Source organism: Mastigoproctus giganteus, chromosome 8, assembly GCF_048544385.1.
Source record: "Mastigoproctus giganteus isolate SK-2022 chromosome 8, ASM4854438v1, whole genome shotgun sequence".
In the NCBI taxonomy this organism is placed as follows: domain Eukaryota; kingdom Metazoa; phylum Arthropoda; class Arachnida; order Uropygi; family Thelyphonidae; genus Mastigoproctus; species Mastigoproctus giganteus.
Window position 1 is genome coordinate 108685194 of NC_143582.1, and position 23378 is coordinate 108708571.

A 23378-nucleotide genomic window follows, 5' to 3' on the forward strand; every position below is an offset into this window, starting at 1 on the left:
TGTGTTCACATTTGGAGTCTGCTTTTGGTTTGACCTATATATTTTCAAAGCATTTGTAAGGGCTTTGACATATGGGGGTGGGATCTTGGTTTATAAAGATTAATGTAACAGTAATGCTACCACAAATAATAATCATCTAGTTTTCTAAAAATTTTGTTACCATGGTAAGTTTCCCTCCCACTTATTCCAATCAGTTAGAGGCAAAAGGTATATTGTGAAAAAAAATTATGATTATTCTTTATTGAACAGTCCTCATAATATATATACATTGACCAGGGTTGTAATAACAGTTTAGAAATTTAATCAATTAACAAGTGAACATTACATCGAATAAACTTTTCCGAACAAAGGGTTCTTTCAACTGAAATATAATCATGAAATTACATCTTAAGATGCCTACAGTCCAGGATAAATATTACATAATCCCCTGTCATGATACACCAACACAACGATGCCACTATTTCAGCTTCACTATATCAGTAACATGATGAGAGAATGTATGTAATAATTATCCCAGACTGTAGACATCGTTTGTTTGTTTCGGGATTTATTGGGCGCATCGGCAACTATGACCATAGTGCGCCAGTGTAGACATCATTAGATGTGATTTCATAATTGTATTTCTACTCTAATTCCCACAGATAAAGGAATCACAGTGTTCTGATAACATTTGGGTTTCATGTAATATTCAGCTATTAATTAAAATTTTAAATAATGTTACTGCAATGCAAGCAAGTGTAAATTTTAATCATATCAGTGATTTCTGCAGACATAACTATTTTTATCAACTATCTCATTTGTTCAGGGACAAAATATCAATTAGAGGCAAAATAAACACACACTATAATATAGCTGAATCAAACAAGTTTTAAAATCAAACACTTAACTAAAGACAAAAGTGCAACTGTCTTGCTCCAGTGTGCACACAACTTAAAATGAATAAGCTGAAAATAAAAGTAAACTGTACTTGGCAACTTAAAAATAAAGATGAGACACAAGAAAATAACAACAGCATATTTGGCAAAGTATTATTTATATCATTAGAAAACAAACTGTTTACAGATATCTAACCTCATGAACTGCTTTATCAATTTCATCTGTTGTTACTCCTATTGCAACTGTCTGAGCTGCCACGTCAAGTACCTCTCTGGCCAGCTGAAAGAAAACAATATATTACCATTGGAAGTGTATAATCATATAATAGCTATTATATTTCATTTCTTGAGCAAATGCTGTGGGATGAGACAAAAGTCAGGTTAAGCTGCTCCAGAATGAAGACTGAATGGTACAGAATGAAATATTAGTAAATACTGTATTAACTAATATTTTTATACTAAATATATATATATATATTTTTTTTTATGTATCCCCAAACACAAAAGGTATTAGAACCTATAGTACTTATTACCGTGCTTGGGTTGGAGGTTGAGAAGACGAAAAAAGATATTTGTTGACATTGGACTTGAACTTCTGTAGACTGTAATTTTCAGGAAATACGTATGAAGGAAGGTTGTTCCAGAAAACAGCAGTTGAATGAATAAACGAGGAAGATGAAGTTGGTTCTGTGAGTTTGAAGTTGGACAGCAAATGGATGTTGGCTGGTGGCGGCACATGTTTGGACTGCTTTGAAAGAGAGAGCGTGAATTATAGAAGAAAAATTCAGAAGAACAGTGCCCATGGAAGTATCTGTAAAAGAGGCATGCAGCAGGAACAGTAAGTCTATGAAACAGCGAGTGGAGAGACTCTGTTAGGGATTAATCATTAATTAATCTAACTGCCCTCTTCTGAATGTAATGTAATCAAGAAGCCTGGGAGAGGTTTTGGGGGCACCACCCCAGATGTGGGAACAATATTCCATGGCAGGGCGGATTTGCAATTTATACAGAGTGAGCAGCTGTTTGGAAGAAAAGTAACGCCGAGAGCGAAAGAGAAAACCACGTTTTTTAGATGGAGAAGAAGCAATATTTGTAATGTACTTGTGCCAAGAGAGATTAGAAGTCAGGGTAATTCCCAAAAGAGATATATCATTTTGCCTATAAATCGGAGTGTCACTGAAGATAAGCCTAGGAGCAAAAGAATCCTTTTTGCGAGATATAAGACAAGACTGAATTTTAGAAAGGTTGAAATCAACTAAGTTGTCTTTGTCCCCAAAGACAACTCAGTTGGTTGATGTCCCCATGGAGAATTACCTGAAGATCGGCATTTAAGGAATTGGTAGCAGATTTTCAAGAAGTTGAAGCTGATTGAGCAGGACAAGGTTTCTCAAAATGGAAGGTGGAATGCAATGTGCTATCATCGGCAAAACTATGGATAGGATTTCCAGTCAATGGAAGAAGGTCATTATTATACATGAGGAAAAGAGTGGGGGAAAGAACTGAACCTTGGGGCACACCACCATTAGTGGAGAAGTTAGAAGACAGAGAGCCATCTACCAACACCCTCAATGAGCAATCAGAGAGAAAACTGGATAATCAATTACTAAAAACAGTTGGCAAACCATAAGATGGAAGCTTGTTTAGAAGACATTTATGCCGATCACGATCGAAAGCCTTTGAGATGTCAAGAGCAACTACTTGTGTTTCACCGAACCTTTCCACTGAATTAGTCCATAAATGGGAAACATAAGCCAGAATATCACCAGTGGATCGACACTGACGGAATCCATACTGGCGATCGCTAATCAGACGGAAGGTTTCTAGGTAGTTTAAGAGTTCGCGGTTAATTGATTTCTCCATTACTTTAGAAAGAGTAGAAGTAATTGCAATGGGACAATAATTGGATGGGAGGGATTTGTCACCCTTATTACGAACTGGCTGGATATGAGCAAATTTCCAAGCAGAAGGAAAAACACCTTTGGAATAAGAAAGTGAAAAAAGGCAGCAACGAATAGGAGTAAGTTCAGGAGCACAGGTTTTGAGAACAAGTGGAGAAATACCATCAGGACCTGGAGCTTTCTTAGCATCAAGATTCGTTAAAATCCTCCTGACATCCTTTTGACGAAAGACCACAGGAGGCATCGAATGGAGCATGTTGGGAATGGTGGGAGGTGTTTTACCAAGATCATTAATACATGAGTTGGAAGAAAAATGGGATGCTAGCAGGTCAGCTTTATCCTTGGCTGAAGTGACAACAGAACTATCTGGACAGAGGTGGGAGCAGAGATGGGCAAAAGTTGCGGCCAATAGCTTTCGCAAGAGACCAGAATGCTCGGCTACGATTAGGGCAAGAAGCAAGTTTTCTACTCTTAGCCTGTTCAAACTCTAGTTTGGACTGATTAATAAACGCTTTTCAATTGTTGCAAGCTTTGGTGTAGGCAGAAAATGAAACTGGAGAATTAGAAACAAGCCAATTACAATATGCAACATTCTTCTCTTGAACAGCCTTAGCACATTTATTGGAAAACCAAAGTTTATTAGAAAAAGGACGACATTTTAAAGTGGAGTGTGGGATAAAGGATTCCGTTCCGGCAAGAATAATTTCACTGACACAATCTGAGCAAAACGCTGACATCAGAAGTTTTGAAACAGTAATCCGAACAAGGAAAAGAAGAGTCGCAGGTCATCCCATTTTGCATTCTTGTAATGCCAAACAACACAGGGTTGGGAACAGCCATGAGATAAAGGTCCCATTGGAGAAGAGACAATCACCAAGTTCTGATCTGAAGTGCCTAAAGGACATCTCACTTCGACCGTGTACTTAGAAGGGTTGTTTGTGAGAAAACGATCAAGCGTATTGGCAGTATGATTAGAATTGTCCGTTATTTTGTGGGTAAATGAACAATCTGTGTAAGGTCATTAGTAATTGCAAAAGCCTCAGCATCTCTGCCAGCTGGGTCGATGTCACTAGAAAACAGAAGCCAGCTGGAGTTGTGAAATTTAAAATCACCAAGGAAAATTACCTCACTGTTAGGAAAGATGGACTGGAGAAAGTCAAGTTGCAAAGAGAGGAAGTCAAAGAGTTCCAAGTGATTAGTGGAGTTGGGAGAACGGTAGAGACAACAGATGAATTTGGCACAATGAGGTAGAGAGATTTTATGCCAGAGAAGATCAAAGAGAGGAGATTCCAAATTGCCAAGTCTCTGACAGGGAATATCAGAACAGACATATGCACAAGTACCACCTTTGAGGCAAAAGGAATCATACAGCGAATAATTTGAGCATCTGAGATGAGTAGTAGTTGAATCAACCGATAACTGAGATTCTGTCAGAAAAAGTACATGGAGTTTGGCAGACTGCAAGTGGAAATGGACATCGTTAACATTAGAAATGAGACCACGTATATCTGTGAAATGAATTGGGAAGTAATTGAGAGGTTTAGACCTTTTTGCAGATAAGCTTGCTCTATTAGTTTGAAATTCATGGTGCATTCAATAGTAAGAAAAAGAGGGTGGGACATGCTGTATGAAGTAATGAAATTTTTGGATATGACATACACATGGTAAGAATATACCCACTACTTGCCATAACGTGGCCTCGACAATACTCCCCACATACACGTTACTTGGACTCCCTCCAGTCACTATCTGGCAGAGTATTAGCATAGGCATATGATGCAAGAAAGCAAGTTTATGCAGCATCAGCCAAAAAAGAAAAAAAACCCTTCCACTTCACCCTTCCATTCGTTTGAAATATATGTCCAGCTGAGCCTTAAATTTATTTAGGCTATCAACTTCCACAACAAGGGATGGATGTCTGTTCCACCAACCAACTACCCGCTGGCTAAAGGCAAATTTCCGCACATCTATCCTACATCTGTGTTTCCTCATTTTGAATTTATGCCTTCTCAGGTGATTATTCTGAGCAAGAGGCAGTATCCCATCAGCATTGAGCATGCTCAAACTATTCAAGGCTTTGTACACCTCTATCAGATCACCTCGCCGGTGCCTAGTTTCCAGACACTGTAATTTGCAATAAGCCTTTCTTCGTAAGAGCAACCCTTCGTTCTGTTCACTAACCTTGTTGCCCTTCTCTATACTTGTTCCAGCAGCTCTACATCCTTCTTGAAATGAGACCTCCAGACCTGTATAAAGTACTCAAGGTGCGGCCTGACCATTGCCTTATACAAGGGAATCATCATCTCCCTATCCCTGCTAGAAAAATTCCTGTATATCATTGATAAGACATCATGAGCTACTCTTGCAGCCCGTCTGCACTGTCAGAGAACCTCATATCTGCCTGCACAATTACCCCCAGGTCCTTCTCATTCTCTAACACTGTCAGTGTAGTACCACAGAGTTGATACGTTGCTCTGGGGTTGCTGTTTCCCATATGTAGTACTTTACATTTGTCAATGTTAAACTTCATTTGCCACCTCTCAGCACATCCGCTCAACCTTTCCAGATCCTGTTGCAGCAGCATAGCATCAGTAGCATCCTTAACAACCCTGCCAACCTTTGTATCGTCTGCAAACTTGGACATTAAGCTTGATATACCATCATCAATATTATTTATAAATACAGAAAACAACAATGGACCCAACACTGAACCCTGAGGGACTCCACTAATAACATTAGTCCACGATCAGCAGTGTCCATTAATTATCACTCTCTGCCTTCTGCCATTCAACCATCCCTTTATCCATAGCAACAATTTGCCACCAATGGCACACTGCTCCAATTTGTGCAGCAGTCTTTCATGTGCAACAGTATCAAAAGCCTTTCTAAGATCCAAATATATAATATCAAAGTTATTCCCTGCATCCAATTCTTTTGTGACTACATCATAGAATCCAATCAAATTGGTCAGGCAAGACCTTCCCTTAACAAAACCATGCTGTGTCTGAGCTATAACTGAATTCTTGTCAAGATGATCCTGCAGTGCTTCTTTAACCAGTGCTTCCATTAATTTTCCTGGAACAGTAGTTAAACTCACAGGCCTATAATTACTTGTGTCAGCCTTTGATCCTCCTTTGTGAATTGGGGTTACATTTGCACATCTCCAGTCTGTGGGTACCTCCCGAGTCCAAAGAAGCTCTCATAATTATGGTTAACGGATTGCTTACTTCCTTTGCTGCCTCCTTTAATATAACTGGATAGATCCCATCCACCCCAGGTGCCTTTCTTGTATTTATCTTCAACAATTTCTCCTCCACTTTACTCTCAATTATTACAAGATCAGATAGCTCACTGCCAGTATTTACTTCATCTATGGCATTCCCCTTCCTGAATAACTCCTCATGTGTGAATGTAGATGCAAAATATTGATTTAGTTTGTTAGCTACCTAAGCAGGATCATGAACAGTTGAAACACTGATATCAAGTGACCAATCTGATTCATCCCCTTCCTTCTAGAGTTTACATAAGTAAAGAACTCCTTGCTGTTTTTATTTGCATCCCTTGACAAAGATTTCTCGTAATCTGCCTTCGCCTGCCTAACCTCCTTTGTAACTTGGTTACAGATCAACTTATATCTATCATAGGCTTCTGTGTCACATGTTAATTTATATGTATCCCATGCATTTTTCTTCTCTGCCATACGTCTCATTAGTTCATCTGACATCCATTTAAGCCTGAACCCTGAACAATATTTCTTAGTTGGTATATAAAGCCTAGTAGCTTCCAAGATAAGTTCTTTGAATGCTTTCCATTTTGAGTTTGCTGTTGGTAACATCATCAGTTGGTCCCACTGTATAGAATTTAAATACTGTCTCAGACCATCGTAGTCACCTTTACGAAAGCAATAACCCTTCCCTTTACCCCTGATGGTAGTTACCGCCTTGAGTAAATCCCACTTCAGCACACTGTGATCACTGCCACTTAGTGGTTCCTGTATCTGCAGATTCTTAATGCATGAAGAATCACTACTGATAATCAAATCAAGAGTACTACTCCCTCTAGTTGCCTCCCGAACATGCTCAATTAGAAAACAATCAACCAATAAATCCACAAAAGCCTTGCTAGTGTGTGAGTGACCAACCCACAAATTCCAGTCAATATCTGGGAAATTAAAATCTCCCATTATAAGACTCTCTGATTTACTGGCCTACTCTATTTCCCTGTACAGTTTCTTATTATACTCATTAGAGTCATTAGACCTATAGCACACTCCTACTCTCAATTTTGATCTCCCAATGCTTATGTCACACCAAACTGACTCGACACTGCACTGTCCAGCGATGCCGACTGGGTTCACTTCCTTGGATTTTATGTGTTTCTTAACTAATAGCATAACCCCTCCTCCCTTCCTATCCTGTCTATCCTTTCTGTAGACGTTGTACTCCCTAAATTACAGTTCGGCATTACTTATATCTGTGTGACACGTCTCTGATATCCCAACAATATCCGCCTTTGATGCTTTGAGCAATACCTCAAATTTATTTACCAAACTCCTAGCATTGGTGTACACGCAAGTATACATGCACCTATTTCTATTCTTAGCTACCCTAACACAACCCATGTGTTTACTTGTACCCTAATGACTCCCAGCAGTCTCTGAAATATCCTGCATCTTATTTTCCATGCTGCTGCTCATTCCAATAGAAGCAGTGCAAGAATCACTTTCACCTCTGCCAGTGGCTAACTGTTAATCTGTTAGTCCTTGTATCCCCCAATCTAGCAGTTTTCCGACCCACCTAACACTGCCTCGATAGCTTTGGCAAACATTCTTGCACCCTTTCTATTTAAGTGTATCCCATCCCTGTAGAAACAGTCTCTCCTGTTAACAGGAGAGTAGAGGTAGCAAGGTTATACACTAGCTGATCCGGAAGCCTCCTAGAGAGTTACCAATAGGTTCGGTCCGGTGTATTAACTAGCGGCCGGCCTGCGAACACCGTTTTAGAGCTGTACCCTCGAAATGTAAGAAATATTGGATCTCGCCACGATGTTCATCATAACCTCAAAAGTCATCAATCATACTGCTTGATGGAAGAGATAGGGAAGGGTTGCCCGGAACTTAGCTCTAGAGACTAAATATGGGTTCCACCACTTCAAGCTTCCAATAAGCAAAGTGGTGGTATTGCACTGGTTGATGAGAGTCATCTACCACCTAGTACTGCCTGGTAACATAGAGTGGCAGTGTTCCTCCATGTGATGTGGGTACCACACCTCGACCCCTGCTTACGTTGGTTCACACCTGGGTGGTCACCCACCATGTACTTGTGCATGGAGGTTATACCCAGGATTACTAACAGTCCCACCATCATGAAGGTGCAAGCAGAGGATCTGGCTGTCACAGACCGTCCGGACTTCGCCGAAATTGGGTCCACTTGACTGAGTGTCACCCGAATATCAGTTCCATCAGCGTTTTAGACTCCCAGTTAGCAAGTACAGCTTGTCTGAGAGAAAGTCAGTGACAACCTCATATGCCCAACAATAACAAATACATTAAACTGAACATAAGCGTAGTGACAGGAAAGGTTGTAGGATAAGCAATAAGCTAGGTTATGCTGCCTGGTGCAAAATATTCATGAAACCACAAGGCTGCTACAGAATGTAGCTACTATATACTAAATATTAGTAGTATTTACTAATATTTTTGTACTAAATACTCTCAACAACTACAAAAATATATTATATTGTGGCAACTATCATGTGAACTACTAAGATCATTTTGATTATGCAGCCACTTTCATTTTCTGTTTTCTAAGAATTATGAGAAAAACATTAAATATGACCTCTCTCGATCTCTCTCTCTCTCTCTCTCTCTCTTGAAAGAGAGAAGACAAATTTTCCCAATGTCTCTATATGATTTGAGGAGAATTGTTCTTAAATGAAAAGTTTTTATCCAAGATCTTAATATAAACAAAGCATCATTGAACAAAAACACTAACTCAACAAGCACACTAAAAAAATATATGTGATTAAAATCAAGAGCCATCTTTTTAATGGATGCCAAGTCATCACATGATTTACCGACTGATTTTTGCTCCTCAACTTTTAGAAGCACAATGTGGCCAGCATTAAAAAATTTTCACAATTCTTTATCTTTTTTTTTTTTGGTTAGAAATAATATATAAATATCAAAATTAAATTTCTACTTAATAACATAAATACAGTAAAGTCTGCTAACATGCCCACATGCATACACCGACTGTGTCAATCATGATGAAAGTTGAATGAACTTGACAGAAATGATATGGGATTGATGTAAGTACCTATCTACTGAATAATGCAAGTACTCTCTCTGAACATGAGGTTTTTTTTTTTTTTTTTTCGAGTTTTTCAAAGTTGAAAATCTCACAGAAAATTTAAATATAAAATTTTCAATAAATTTGATTAATTTTGAGATAAGGAGATTTTAATTCAATAAAAAAGGCACAAACTGGAAAATATACACAAAATTGTCAACACTGATTAAACAGACTAAGTGTTTAACTAATAAGACTAATAAGTGTTTAACAAATCTATAAAAGCATGAAAAAAAGAAAGCATAAAAAACTCTAAATAGTAAAAATAAAAATCCCTGACAAGCTGATAAAACATATATAGCAGCTTTTTCACAATGATTCTTTAAAAGCAACAAATCTCATGGTCAACCTTACGTGACAGTTTCCAGGTTCAGATAATTTTTGTGCAGTAATTGAAATTATTTTTAAAGGATGATATAGTCATACATGTAAAAAATTATCAAATTGCATTTTATGAGAATCCATCTCACTCATATCTTAGCTAGCAACAAAGGAAGCCAAGGGAAAGATTTTTGTAATTACTTCGATATTAATCTTTATTTCTTCTCTAAAACAGTTTTGATGAAATATTTACTACAGGTACTTTTGACCCGATTCCTTTTGAAATAGGTTTTATTTAACAGCAAAAATTTCCAACCAGTTTTCAAAATTTACATTTTTTTTTTTTCTGAGTTTAAAAATTTCTGTTGTTTTATTTTAAAATTTTTAGAAAACATTTATTTTCTATATAATTTCAGATGTTACCAACAAACTCAAGAATGAAAGGAGTGATATAGATCTCAGCAGAGTGATGAAACAGTAGCTGAAATAAGAAGAAAAGTAACTGAAAGTAAAGCAAATAAAGGATTGCAAGATAGAAAGAAACAGACAATGAGCTTGATAGAAAAAGATTTGCAAATAATGAAACTGGTGAACAAAATCATACTAGACTTCTATGTATAATGCTGAAAGCCATTCACGAGCAAGATCAGTGCAACAAGGATCGGCTGCCTCCGTAGCCAGGTGCAACAGTGCGTAGCACACGCTTCTTGATTAGACCGGGGTTCGAGCCCGTGACCACCAAATACAGAGAATGTGGAAGGGTCAGGGAATGACCACTGCATATCCCCGGAGCAATATGGCCTTAGTTGCTAATGCTCCTAAAAACCAAATAAACAAACAAGCAACAAGGATCCATAATCAATAACAATTATCATATTACATTTTTAGTCATTTTATTATCTGAGTCCATCCCACTGACACCTTAGCCAGCAGTGAAGGGAGCTGAGAGAGAGAGAGAGAGAGAGAGAGAGAGAGAGAAAGAGAGAGAGAGAGAAAGAGAGAGAGAGAGAGAGAGAGGGGGGGGGGTTGTTATTACTTCAACATTAATTTTTACTTCTCTTGAACAGTTTTTGCAAAATAGTCATCATGGGTATTCTAGTATACTATAATGAGAAACTTTTAAAGCAAGATGCTGCTTTATTATCTTGATGTGTATAGGAACTAACAACACTATCCTTTTCATGTAAAGGCTCTATGGGGAATGCACAAGTAGCTGTTTCTGGAGATCACTTCAAATAATGCACCTGTTTCCAACTAATAGTAGACAATATTAATAGATGGCAGCACAAAAATAGATTTGAAAATTGGAAGAAGTCATTGCATCTTTTGGTTGCTATGCTTGATTTTAGCTTACAAAAGCTGAAATTCATATCCAGAAGTTGATGAAATAAAATCAAGTTATACCATAAGCAGAAGAGAACTTAAAACTTAAAATTATAACTTAAAATATAATTTTTTTTTATAATTATTTATATAATTTTTTATATAATTTTTTTTTTGTTTTTTTTTTACTTTGATGATCAACTTAAAATAACAAGAAATTAATATTTAAAACCATTTATGTAAAAAGTTTTAATTTTTACAAAAATTTAAAATTTCATAAACTCACTCTACAGAGCCTATCCCCATTGAAAACTCACTACAGTAAACCCTCGCACATTCAGATGATTGCATGACAATTCAAGACCATAACTGACATACAATCATGTTCAATGAAGAGTTAGCAAAATGTTCTTAGGATAGGAACATTTGAAATGAGTGGGAAGCAATAGGTTCCTAGGGAAACAAGCTTAAATAACTTCAAGAGGTGTGTCAGGAGTGTCATCAGTAAAATAGGTTAGGACAACTAATAGTGAGATAATATGGCTAATGCAGAGGTTCTCAAAGATCGGTGTGTCACCCAAGGCACAATGGTTGTTTGGGGGACACCTGTTATTTTTATGAAGCATTTTTTTAAAGAATTATGGACAAACTGTCTCACTAATCCATGTACAAAGCATATTTTATTTCAATCCTTGGTATTAAATGTATTTAAGTATGTATTAATAGATAAAAGCATATATAAATCACAGCAAATCTGTTTATTTACAGTTCAGAAAGATGGGAGGGAGGGAGTGAGCATGAAATTTATGAACTATTTTAAGGCCAATTCAAGGCGTAAAAGTTTGGGAACCTCTGAGCTAGCAGAAACATGGTGCCACCTGGAAATAGGGGATGATTAGTTTTGCTTATGTATACAGAATGTATTCAGGAAGGATAGGGAAGATAGAAGGGGGCGAAGGAGTCATGTGCTTCTTATCAAAAGCAGTCAGTGTGACAAAAGCTTTTCCAGATGCCGAAGTTACATATCCTAGTATACAATCCATGTGATGTGGTACTTTAGTTGGAAAGAAAAGTATAATGAAACTGAAAGTAATGAAGATTACTTTCGTTGATGATTGTGAAGATTATGATGACAGCCTCCACATGAAAAAAAAAAAAAAAAAACACAAATAATTTTATTATGAGCAATTTCAATTTGCCCCTAACTGAGTGGAACAAGTGAGAATGAAATTCATCATGGGAGAACAAAATTTTTAAATGAATTAGAAGATTATTTGTACAAATATGTTAGGAAAAGTACTAGAGGCAGAATATTGCAGACCTAATCATCATCCATGAATCAGATGATATCATATGGCTAATAGTACACAAATCATTAGAGGGAGCAATCATGGAGTTATATGTTGGATGATGAAAAGAGAAGTAGCAGTTGCTACAAGCAAAGGAATGGGTTTTAATTGATGGAAAGGAGATTATGACAGCTCATGGTGCTAGGTGTCCTCTATTAAATGAAGAGAACTCACAGAGCACAAATATATTAAAATTATGGTATGTCCTTAAAGCTATAGTCATGGCAAGTCTTGAATGGGTATATACTCAAGGTTCCCAAAGTGTGGGAAATCAAGTGTGCCCCACAGGATGTGCCCCCCATAGGGGGGCACACCTGAATTTTTGAAAGGTGTATGTTGTTTTTATGGAGAACTTTTAATGAAATACGGGCAAACCATTCCAATAATACAGGAATTTTATTTCAATCTTCGAGATTAATGTATTGAAGTATATATTAGTTCATAAAAGTATGTACACTGGTGTTCAAAGAAAGTGCATCACCCCTTAAAATTGTAATCGTCGTCCGAATAACGTAAGTATATATTTCTTACAGATTGCATCAGATAAGATTGACATGCATAGGCGATGATATAATATTGCATTAGCTGTTATTTTCAGCTATATAAGCACGCTCTGCAAGAGTTTCAGTCGTTCCTTGCTTGTGTCAGGATGGTGAGTTACATGGAGTTGATGCCACGAAGAAAGAGTGCTATTGTTGCTTTATGTGAGAAAGGATGTTCTTCCTGTCATATTGCTTGCAGAGTGTCTTGTAATCAGTCAACAGTGAGTAGATTTATTTCCAAACTCAAGAATACTGGTTCTGCTAATAGGAAAAGAGGAGAGAGCTAATAGGAGAGAGGCCTCCGTAGCCGAGTGGGCAGGAGCGGGAGTGCAGTAGCACACGCTCTTTGAGTAGACTGGGGTTCAAGCCCATGACTGCTGAATACGGTCGATCTGCCAACCCGCACTGGACCAGCGTGGCAGATTATGGTCCATTTCCCTCAGCATGAATTGTTGTGGAGGCTTCCATCCTGCAGTGGGTTGATAATGGCTGCACTTTACTTTTTTTACTTTAATAGGGAAAAAGGAACCAGATGCAAACAAGTCTATGTCAAAACAGGATCATATTTTGAAGCGCTTATGCTTTAAAAACCGTAAAAGTTCTTTGTCTGAGCTGAAAAGAGAATGAGAAGAACATACAGGAGTGGTAGCAAGTGCAGTAACAGCCAGAAGGACAAGAGTGGCAGCAAGTGCAGTAAACAGCCAGAAGGACAGGAGTGGTAGCAAGTGCAATAACAGCCTCCAAAAATGGACTTTTAGCCCATTTTTGAAGGCTGTTACTGCTTCTTATCATGCTAAGAAGCCCCTCCTCACACAAAAAATGTGTAAGGCCCAATTAATTTGGTGTGTTTAAGGAACATGTCAAATGGACCCCCCAAGCAGTGGAACTCAGTTATTTTCTCAGATGAGAAGAAATTCAACCTGCATGGCTCTGATGGGAGACAAACGATTTGCCGTAGATGTGGTGAAGAATACCATCCAGACTGTATGGTGTCTACAGTGAAATTCCCTACCAGACAAATGATATGGGGGTGCATTGCGTATCGCGATATAGGTCATCTGCAGTTTATAACAGTTCCGTAAATGCGAATGGATACCTGGTTAAATTGGAATGCAAATTGCTGCCAACCATTATAGACCATTTCAACCTGCCAAGTAACTGCATCTTTCAGGACGACTCTTCTCCTTGTCATTGGGCAAAAAGTGTAAGTAGGCACTTCTCTAGTTACTTTAGCTTAATTTCTGCATTAGAGATTCAAAAGTAATGTGTTTACATTCGTTACAGGTGAAAAAATGGTTGGAAGAACTGTCCATTACAATTCTTAGCTGGCCGGGAAACAGCCCAGACCTGAATCGTACAGAGAACTGTTGATATTGTGTGGAATCTGCAGTTGCCAGAAAGAAAACAAAGACCCTTTGTGAACTTCAGGAAGCCATAATTCGTGTTTTGAACCACAAACCACCAGCGATTATCTTCAGAAATTGATCTTGTCAATGCCTTGATGCTGTGCTGCTGTCATCAGGGCCAGAGGCAGTTCAACTAAATATTAGTTTGCACTTTGTTTTCCATTTAAAATGATAAACTGAAGCAAACTGAGGGCTTCTGATAACATTTCACCATTATCTTGTTTACCAAAACTGTTGTATAAAGGTTGCAATATTTTGGAATATTTTGAGAGCATCTGTCAAATATTACTTAGCTTTGCCTTAACTATTAATAAATATCTTTTGTTTATATTTCTATTTGTGATGCTAGTCATTAATATAACATACCATTGCAAAAAAGGGTTAGAAATGTGAAATTTCTAGGTGATGCACTTTCTTTGAACACCAGTATAATCATAGCTAAAGTTTATGTCAAATCTGTTTATTTGCACTTGTTGTGGAAGATGGTGGCACATGAAATTTAGGAAACATTTTAAGGAGTCACAAGACAAAAAGTCTGGGAACCTCTGATATATACCATTTAGGAAATACAAAATGAGAAGAATTCTGAGGTGGATGAATAATGAGCTAGTCAGTTTAACAAAGTTTAGCAGAAAAAGATGGTATGGGAAAAATTATAGAGCAATAAGAAGAAATGAAGCCTACAAGCAGCTACAAACCGATCTGTAATAATGCCCCAGAAAAGGTTATGCTGGCAAAGGCAGTTGTGAGAAATTACTGGGTAAGAAGAGCACTGAATGGATACTGAAATGGATGCTGGGTAAGAGAGCACTGAAATGGGGGAAGGGAAGCCTTAGATAATGCAGCTGATGTGTGGATGAACTGAGGAGTATTACTCCAATATTTACAGAAGAAAGACACTTCATGGTGAGTAGAAACTGTGCAAGTCAGAAAGCATGAAATTAGTGATAATAAATTTCAGATTTTTATTTAAGAAAAACTTTAGCATTAGCAATAGTAGAGGCATATGATGCAAGAAAGCAAACTCATACCGCATCAGCCAAAAAAAAAAAAAAAAAAACTTCCCATTTCAGCCAGCCATTCAATCCAAAAGTTTGCCTTGAATTTATTAAAGCTATCAACTTCCACAATGACATATGAAGTTTATTCTAGCAATCAACAACCTGCTGGCTAAATGCAATTTTCCATACATCTATTCTACAACTTTCTTTCCTCAATTTGAATCTATGCTCCCTCAGATGCGTAATCTGAGTAACAGGAAAAATCCCATCAGCATTGAGCTTGCTCAAAGCATTCAAGGCCTTATATACCTCAATCAGATCACTTTGCAGGTGCCTAGTCTCCAGATGCGGCAATCTGCAGAAGTTAAGCCTTCCTTGGTAAGAGCAAACCTTTGTTCCAATAAGCAATCTCTCTGCCCTTCTCTGTACTTGTTCCAGCCACTCTGCATTTTTCCAAAAATAAGGCCTACAGACCTGAATCCTATATCCCCACCACACCTCGAGTATGCAGTACTCGAGGTGTGGTGTGACAATTGCCTTATACAAGGTGATAATCACCTCCTTATCTCAGCTAGCAAAATTCCAGCATCTCATTGACAAGACACCATGAGCTACTCTTGCAGCCCATCTGCACTGTCAGAAAACTTCATATCTGACTGTACAATTACTCCCAAGTATATTTCATTTTCCACTACACTGAGTGTAGTACCGCACAGTTGGTACGTTACTCTCGGGTTACTGCTATATATATGCAGTACTTTGCATTTTTCAACGTTAAACTTTAGTTGCCACATCCTAGCCAACTGCCCAACTTTTCTAGATCCTGTTACAGTAGCATACTGTCATTAACAACCCTATCAACTCATATCGTCTGCAAACTTGGACATTAAGCCTGATCACTATCATTAATAAATACAGAAAACAACAATGGGCCCAACATGGAACCCTGCGGGACTCCACTAATAACATTATTCCACAAAGAGCAGTGACCACTGATTACAATTCTCTGTCTTCTCTCCCACTCAAATATCCCTTTATCAATAACCGCAACTTGCCCTTAATGCCATACTGGTCCAATATGTACAGTAGTCTTCCATGAGCAACAGTATCAAAAGCCTTCCTAAAATCCAAGTATATGATATCAAAATTATTTTTTGCATCCAGTTCCATTGTGACCACGTCATAGTTTGTTTGTTTGTTATTTGGTTTTTAGGAGCATTAGCAACTAAGGCCATATTGCACCGGGGATATGTGGTGGTCATTCCCTGACCTTTCCGCATCCTCCGTATTTGGTGGGCACGGGCTCGAACCCTGGTCTAATCAAGAAGTGTGTGCTACGCACTGCTGCTCCTGCCCACCTGGCTACGGAGGCGCCTCCACGTCATAGTATTCAATCAAATTGGTCAGACAAGATTTCTCTTTAACAAACCCATGCTGTGCCTGAACTATAACTGCAGTCTTGTCTAGATGATTCTGCAGTGCTTCTTTAACCAGAGACTCCATTATTTTTCCCGGAAAAGATGTTAAACTAACTGATCTGTAATTATTCGTGTCACCTTTTGATACCCCTTTGTGAATTGGGGATACATTTGCTCATCTACAGTCCATGGGGACCTCCCGTGTCCAAGGATGCTCTCATAATCAATGACTAAGGATTTGCTTACTTCCTTTGCTGCTGTTTGTTATTTGGTTTTAGGAGCATTAGCAACTAAGGCCATAATGCTCCGGTGATATGCGGTGGTCATTCCCTAACCTTTCTGCATCCTCCGTATTTGGTGGTCACGGGCTCGAACCCCGGTCTGATCAAGAATTGTGTGCTACGCACTGCTGCTCCTGTCCACCTGGCTATGGAGGTGCCTTCCTTTGCTGCCTGCTTTCATATAACTGGATAGATCCCATCCACCCCAGGTGCCTTTCTTATGTTTAACTGCAACAATTTCTCCTCCACTTTGCTCTCAGTTATTAGAAAATCATTTCATTTAGCTACCTCTTAGAGTTTGTTAAGCGTCTGGCCTCCACTTCCCTACAGAATTCCTCATGTGTGAATGTAGATGCAAAATACTCATTCAGTTTGTCAGCTGAGCAGAATCATAAAACAAACTATCAATATCAAGTGGGCCAATGTGATTCATCCCCTTCCTTCTAGAATTTACATAAGTAAAGAAGTCTTCGCTGTTTTTCTTTCCATCCTTTGCCAAAGATTTCTTGTAATAAGCCTTCGCACACCTAACCTCCTTTGTGCCTTGATTACAGACTAGCTTTTATCTACCATAGGCTTCTGTGCATCCTGTTAATTTATATGCATTCCATGCATTTTTCTTCTCTGCCATGTCTCATTAATTCATCTGACATCCATTTCAGCCTAAACCTTGAAAGTATTTCTTAGCTGGAACAAAAAGCCTAGTAGCTTCCAAGATTATTTCTTTGAATGCTTCCCATTTAGGATTGGCTGTTGGTCCCAGTGTATAGAATATAAAACCTGTCTGAGACCACTGTAGTCACCTCTATGAAAGCAAAAAGCCTTCCCTTTTATCCCTGATGGTAGTTACATCTTTGAGTAAATCTCACAACAGTACACTGTGATCACTGCCATCCAGTGGTTCCATTATATGCAGATTCTTAATGCACGAATAACGCACGATCAAGAGTGTTACTCTCTCTGATTGCCTCTTGAACATGCTGCTGTAGAAAACAATCATCGAATAAATCCACAAAAGTCTTGCTAGTGTGCGAGTGACCAACCCACAAGTTCCAGCCTATATCTGGGAAGTTAAAATCCCCCATTATAAGACAATCTTATTTACTGCCCACTGTATTTCTCTGTACTGTTCTTAACTGTATTCATCAGTGATTAGGCCTATAACACACTCCTACTCTCAATTTTGCTTTCCCAGTGCTTATTATTATTATCATCATTAGCTATAAGGTGCAAGGAAGCCTGAGGCTTTTGGTGCAAAAAAAAAAAAAAAAATTCTGAGTTACCCAGATACAGAGAGAGAGAAAGTCAATCAGAAGTAGAAAGGAATCACCAAGAAAGAGAAGGATGATGATATCCAGCTCAGGACCCTGGGTGTGCCAAGCCCATATTCACCAGATGTGAGCCTTTGGAAAAAATGTCACACCTTTCAGAATCAAAACTAGAGTTAGGCCCCTGGAGCTCATGGCACATAATCAGTAATTTAGAGGGAGGCTGCAAGAGAGTGCATTGAGCCATTAAGGCTATTATGAGGGAATCATGGGACTCAAGGGTGATTCCCTTGGAATGCATAAGTGCCAACAAAAAGGTAGCTCTAAAGGTAAAGCACATGACTACCAACCAGCCAATCTGAATTCAGTGGTAAGAAATAACAAGGATCCAAAGATCAAGAGTACAATACTGATTCATTCAGATAGTTTCATTTCTATCTGAAAGCCAATAGTTTTGGCTGATGCTTAAGATCAACCATAGTTTTGTAAATAGAAAATCATTTTTAGTCCTTTAGGCTGTCACAGACATTCTCTCAGGTTATGTCAAGCTAGGGTTGCTAACTGTGAATCTAATACGCTGATAGATTCAGGTGACACTCAAGTCAAGTGGACCTAATTTTGGCAGTCTGCTAGGTCTGTGACAGCCTAATCCTCTGCTTGCAATTCATGATGGTGAAACTGTAGTAACCCTGGATATAACGCCTATGTGCAGATCAGCACCGTGTATATTAGTAATAGCCATATAGTGCAAAAATACTGGCCGAAATAAATTAATTAAAAAAAAAACACAAATTATTTGCTTCCCCCCCCCAATAGGTAACTATCCAGTTGACCTTTGGATTTATTCACACTGTCAGCCTCAATTACTAGCAATCAATGACATGCTGGCTAAAAGAAAACTTCTTACAGTCTAGTATAAACCTCTTCTCCTAATTTGAATTTATGTCCCCAATTTCTGGAATTCTCTATAACAGTGAAAAGGGCCTTATAAACCCCAGTCAGGTCACCTCTGAGGTGCCTGGTTAGCAAGCTCTGTAGCTCGCACAATCAGTCTTTCCTCATATGGTCACCCATTTGCCGATCTCAGCCTGTGAGTTGCCCGTATTTGGACCTTTTCAAAGAGTTCTGTGTCATTTTTCAGATGAGGTCTCCATACAGTGGGATTATGACCTCCATATCTAGAGGATAATGTTCGATAAATCATCAATGGGACACCATGGGCTTTCCTGGTTGCCTGTTTACGCAACTCTCAGAAAACTTCAATATCTACCAGTATTATAACTCCTAGATCCCTTTCTTCCTCTACTGTTTTTAATTCAACCCCACCAAGTGTAGTGTAACAGCTTGCATTTTGTTGCATTAAAACATATCTGCCCATTTTCTGACTATTCTTGCACTATGTTCAAGTAATCCTGAAGGAGCACTACTGGAGATGAGCACCCAGTGCGAACCAATCTAAGCAGGGATCGATGTGTGGTGCCTACACGACACAGAGAAATGCTGCCCATCTTAAACAACCAGGTCAGCTACTTTGACAGTCACTCATGTGTTGGATGTGGGTAATAATTTCAATATCGTTTACTTGAATTACAGCAAAATATTTTACTCAGTCCTGTGAGACATTACTATATGAACTGGAGCATGTAGGAAACAGAGAAAATCCTTAGTTGGATTGCTGGATAGCTCAAGGACAGGGGGCAGAGGGTTGTGATTGATGGTTACTCTTCAGATTAAGGTAACATAAGAAGTTTGATTTCCCAAGTGGTCCCAACAACAGTGGTCCCAGTACATATCGTAGTGGGACCACTGTTGTTGTTTTTTTGTTTTTTTTTTTAAATGACATCAATCAAAGGGATAGAGGTTGTGATATCAGAATTTGCAGATGTCATGATTGATAGAGTAGTTAATGATCAGCACCAAGCGTAGCTCCTTCAGGACAACTTAAATAGATTTCAGTGATGGTTAGAAAAGTAGCAGCTAAGTTTTAATGCAGCAAAATGTATGTAAAGTCTTACATTTTGGGGAATAGAAATTCCAAAATAACTTACATGGTTAGTGGGGCTGAACTAAAAACAATAAGAAAATAAGGGTATCTGGGAGTTTCAATATGAATAAGTATGAAGTTATCTGAGCAGTGTAGACTGGTGGCAAGGTTTGTATCCTATCATTAAATTATTGAACATTTGCTAGTAGAGATAGGGAAGTCATAATCCTATTATATAAGGCAAATTTAAGACCACACTTGGAAACTGAGTACAAGAGTGAGACAGCATCTAAAGAAAGACATTGAGCTTCTTGAAAAGGTCCAGACAGACAATGTGCATGGTGTGACTGGCAAACAAGGGCAGATTGCCTGGCTGTGACATCAGCCAAAATCCCAGTGGGCTGGTGGCTTAGGGGGCCAGGGTGTATATAAAACTGCATTTGTATAATTAATGGGCCGCTTCTGAATATTTTCCTGGTCGGTGTTATGCTCCCAACCTGCCCCTGCTGGCAAAAGGGAATCCACATGAGTAAAGACTCAATGTGGGCTAAGGAGACTTGTAACTATGCACCTTAGAGATGGAATAAAATGAATGAGAAAGTAATTTTCACTGTTATAAATGATTCCCGAACTAAGAACCATAAATTCGAATTATGGGGGAAGAGGTTCAGAGTGGATTACAGAAAGTTTTCTTTTAGACAAAGAGATATTAATTACTAGAGTAAGTTGCATCCCTCCATGAATGGTTTAAACAAATTTCAGTTCGGAAAAATTGAAAGGTAAGCTGAATAGATACCTATCTGTTGAGGAAGTAAAACAATTTTTATTTTATTTTATTAATTTATTTATTTTTCAATTTACAGCCACTCTCTGACTTACGTAAGAGTTGCGTTCCATGGAATTTGATTGAAGCAAAAAATAAATGTTCGACAAACTTGTAAATAGAATTATTTATTCAAATTTTTTATCTCATGTGCAGGAAAAATTACAAAAGTGTACAAAATTACACAAATTTCAAAATTATAAAATTACAAAAAGAGACAGGAGACAGGCATAATGTCAGCAAGTTTCATCTTTCGAGCATCATTGCCAGAATTAACTCTCCAGCTGATAAGCACACCGCTGCATAAGTCGAGGGCCGTGGAGATTTAGAAGGGGTTTTTCCCAACACATCACAAAATTTCTCTGCAGCTGCAGAATCGGCACTGACGACTTTACTGTATACTTTAATGATTTGAAAACAAGCATGGTGCTTGAACCTATTAAACCACCCAATGCTTGCCATGAACTTGGGTTGGGGTTCGCTGTATTTATCCTTAATATCTTCATAAATACTTCTTGCTTTTGCTTATATGGTCATTGGGCTCAGGGGCACTTGCTTTGGAATCTGATTTTCCATCCATATTATTAATAGCTTTTCCATCTTCGATATAGCACCTGAATGCTGTTTTGTGATCACTGTCGATCTTAAATGTGTTGATCCTTTAACATGTTCTTTTATAAGCATACTGTCCCTTAAAATAGTATTCACTGTTACACAGCAAGACCTAATTCCATGCAATAGATGACAAACTTTATCCTGCTTTGTACTTCTTAATCAATCATCTTCATCTCTAAATCAATTTTGTTTCTTTTCCTACCACTTGCGCTTTCCCTTCACCATTGTAATAAGTAAATAGGAATAAAAAAAGAAGATTCTGAAAATTGATTTATGTTTTTTATATAACTGAAGATTTCAGTGAAGGGTAAACACATTTCACCATAATAACAAAATCCCACACAATTCCAGTTATCAAGATTATCGCAAATGCAATAAGATCGAGTTTACTACTCGTTTATAATAGATTGCGCTAACAGAAAAGCCCAACAAACCGGAAAGTGCAAATTATTTTGTGGCAGTGACCTCCAGAAATGTGTTTTTGAAAAATATCACAAAGGCTTTCAAAACTGATTCTTATAACAGAATATATGTTAACGATGAAAGTGAAATGCAATTTCCACTATAAAAATGACCTTTTAGAGAGATAAATAGCATAGTTATATAGCGAAAATTTCAACTTCCAAAGTCTTGGAACAAATTACCAATAAAAAACAATGTGTTATTGGGTTCACATTATGATATTTTTACGATACCTCTATTTATTCCTACGGGATGCAAAATACGTTTCCATGATTTTTTTTAAGTTTGCACCGGCCGGCAAAAACTTACATTAAAGTCAAATTTCCATAAGTCGGGTATTATGTAAGCCGGGAAGTGGATGTATCAACTTTTTTATTTCTGCAATATGATGATCACTGGCATACTCTGTGCTGCTGGTCCCTGACTGATTGTTCTTCGTTCCTGCAACCATCTGCTGGAAATATTGCTATAATACCATAACGTTAAGCTAACAATGAAGCACTTCATTTTGAAAGCTTTTCATAATATATTTTTTATGCATCTACCCTATATATTTTATCTGTTCTTAATTTATTTTTACTACTTGATTTGCATTTTGTGCTTTCTATTCCATGTTTTATATGTTTAGTCAACATTTTATTTCACTGTTAATCTATTTACTCAGTACAAATTTTATGTAGAGAATAATGTAGTTACAATACGATATTATTTCAAAATAAAAATATTATACAGCAAAAATGGTTTTAAATAACATAAAATAATAACATACAATAATTATGTTCATAAATTAACAACACGATATCGATGAAGGTATATCAGGTTTAATGTCCAAGTTTGCAGATAATACAAAAGTCGGCAAAAATGGCAGTAAAGACAGTATGCTACTGCAACAGGATCTTGAAAAGTTAGGCAGATGTGCAGAGAACTGGCAACTAAAGTTTAACATCAACAAATGCAAAGTACTGCATATAGGTAGCAGTAATTGAAGAGAAATGTACCAACTGCGTGGTACTACAGTCAGGGAGGTGGAGAATGAAAAAGACCTGGGTGTAATTGTGCAGTCAGATGTGAAGTTCTCTGATCAGTGCAGATGGGCTGCCAGAGCAGGTCATGGAGTTTTGTCAATGATATATAGGAATTTTGCTAGAAGAGACATGGAGGTGATTATCCCTTTCTATAAGGTAATGGGCAGGCCATACCTTGAGTACTGCATACAGTTCTGGAGGCCTAGTTTTAGGAAGGATGTAGAGTTGCTAGAACGAGTACAGAGAAGGGCAACAAGATTGGTAAGAGGAGCAAAAGAGTGCTCTTACCAAGAGAGGTTTAAGTTCTGCAAGTTGCAGCATCTGGAGACCAGGCACCTGCGAGGTGATCTAATTGAGGTGTATAAGGCCTTGAATGGTTGAACAGGCTCAATGCTGATGGGATAATTCTGCTTGTTCAGATTAAGAACCTGAGGGGA

At 38.0% G+C, this 23378-nt stretch overlaps 1 protein-coding gene across 1 annotated transcript in view; it reads right to left on the reverse strand.

Annotated features, from left to right (window-relative positions):
- LOC150081759 (methionine aminopeptidase 1) overlaps positions 1 to 23378 on the reverse strand; it is a 172802-nt gene that overhangs the window by 58779 nt on the left and 90645 nt on the right. Inside the window, exon 6 of the mRNA XM_090379623.1 lies at positions 1072 to 1155. Coding sequence (XP_090235749.1) covers positions 1072 to 1155 — 84 coding nt within the window. The remainder of the gene's footprint in view (positions 1 to 1071; positions 1156 to 23378) is intronic.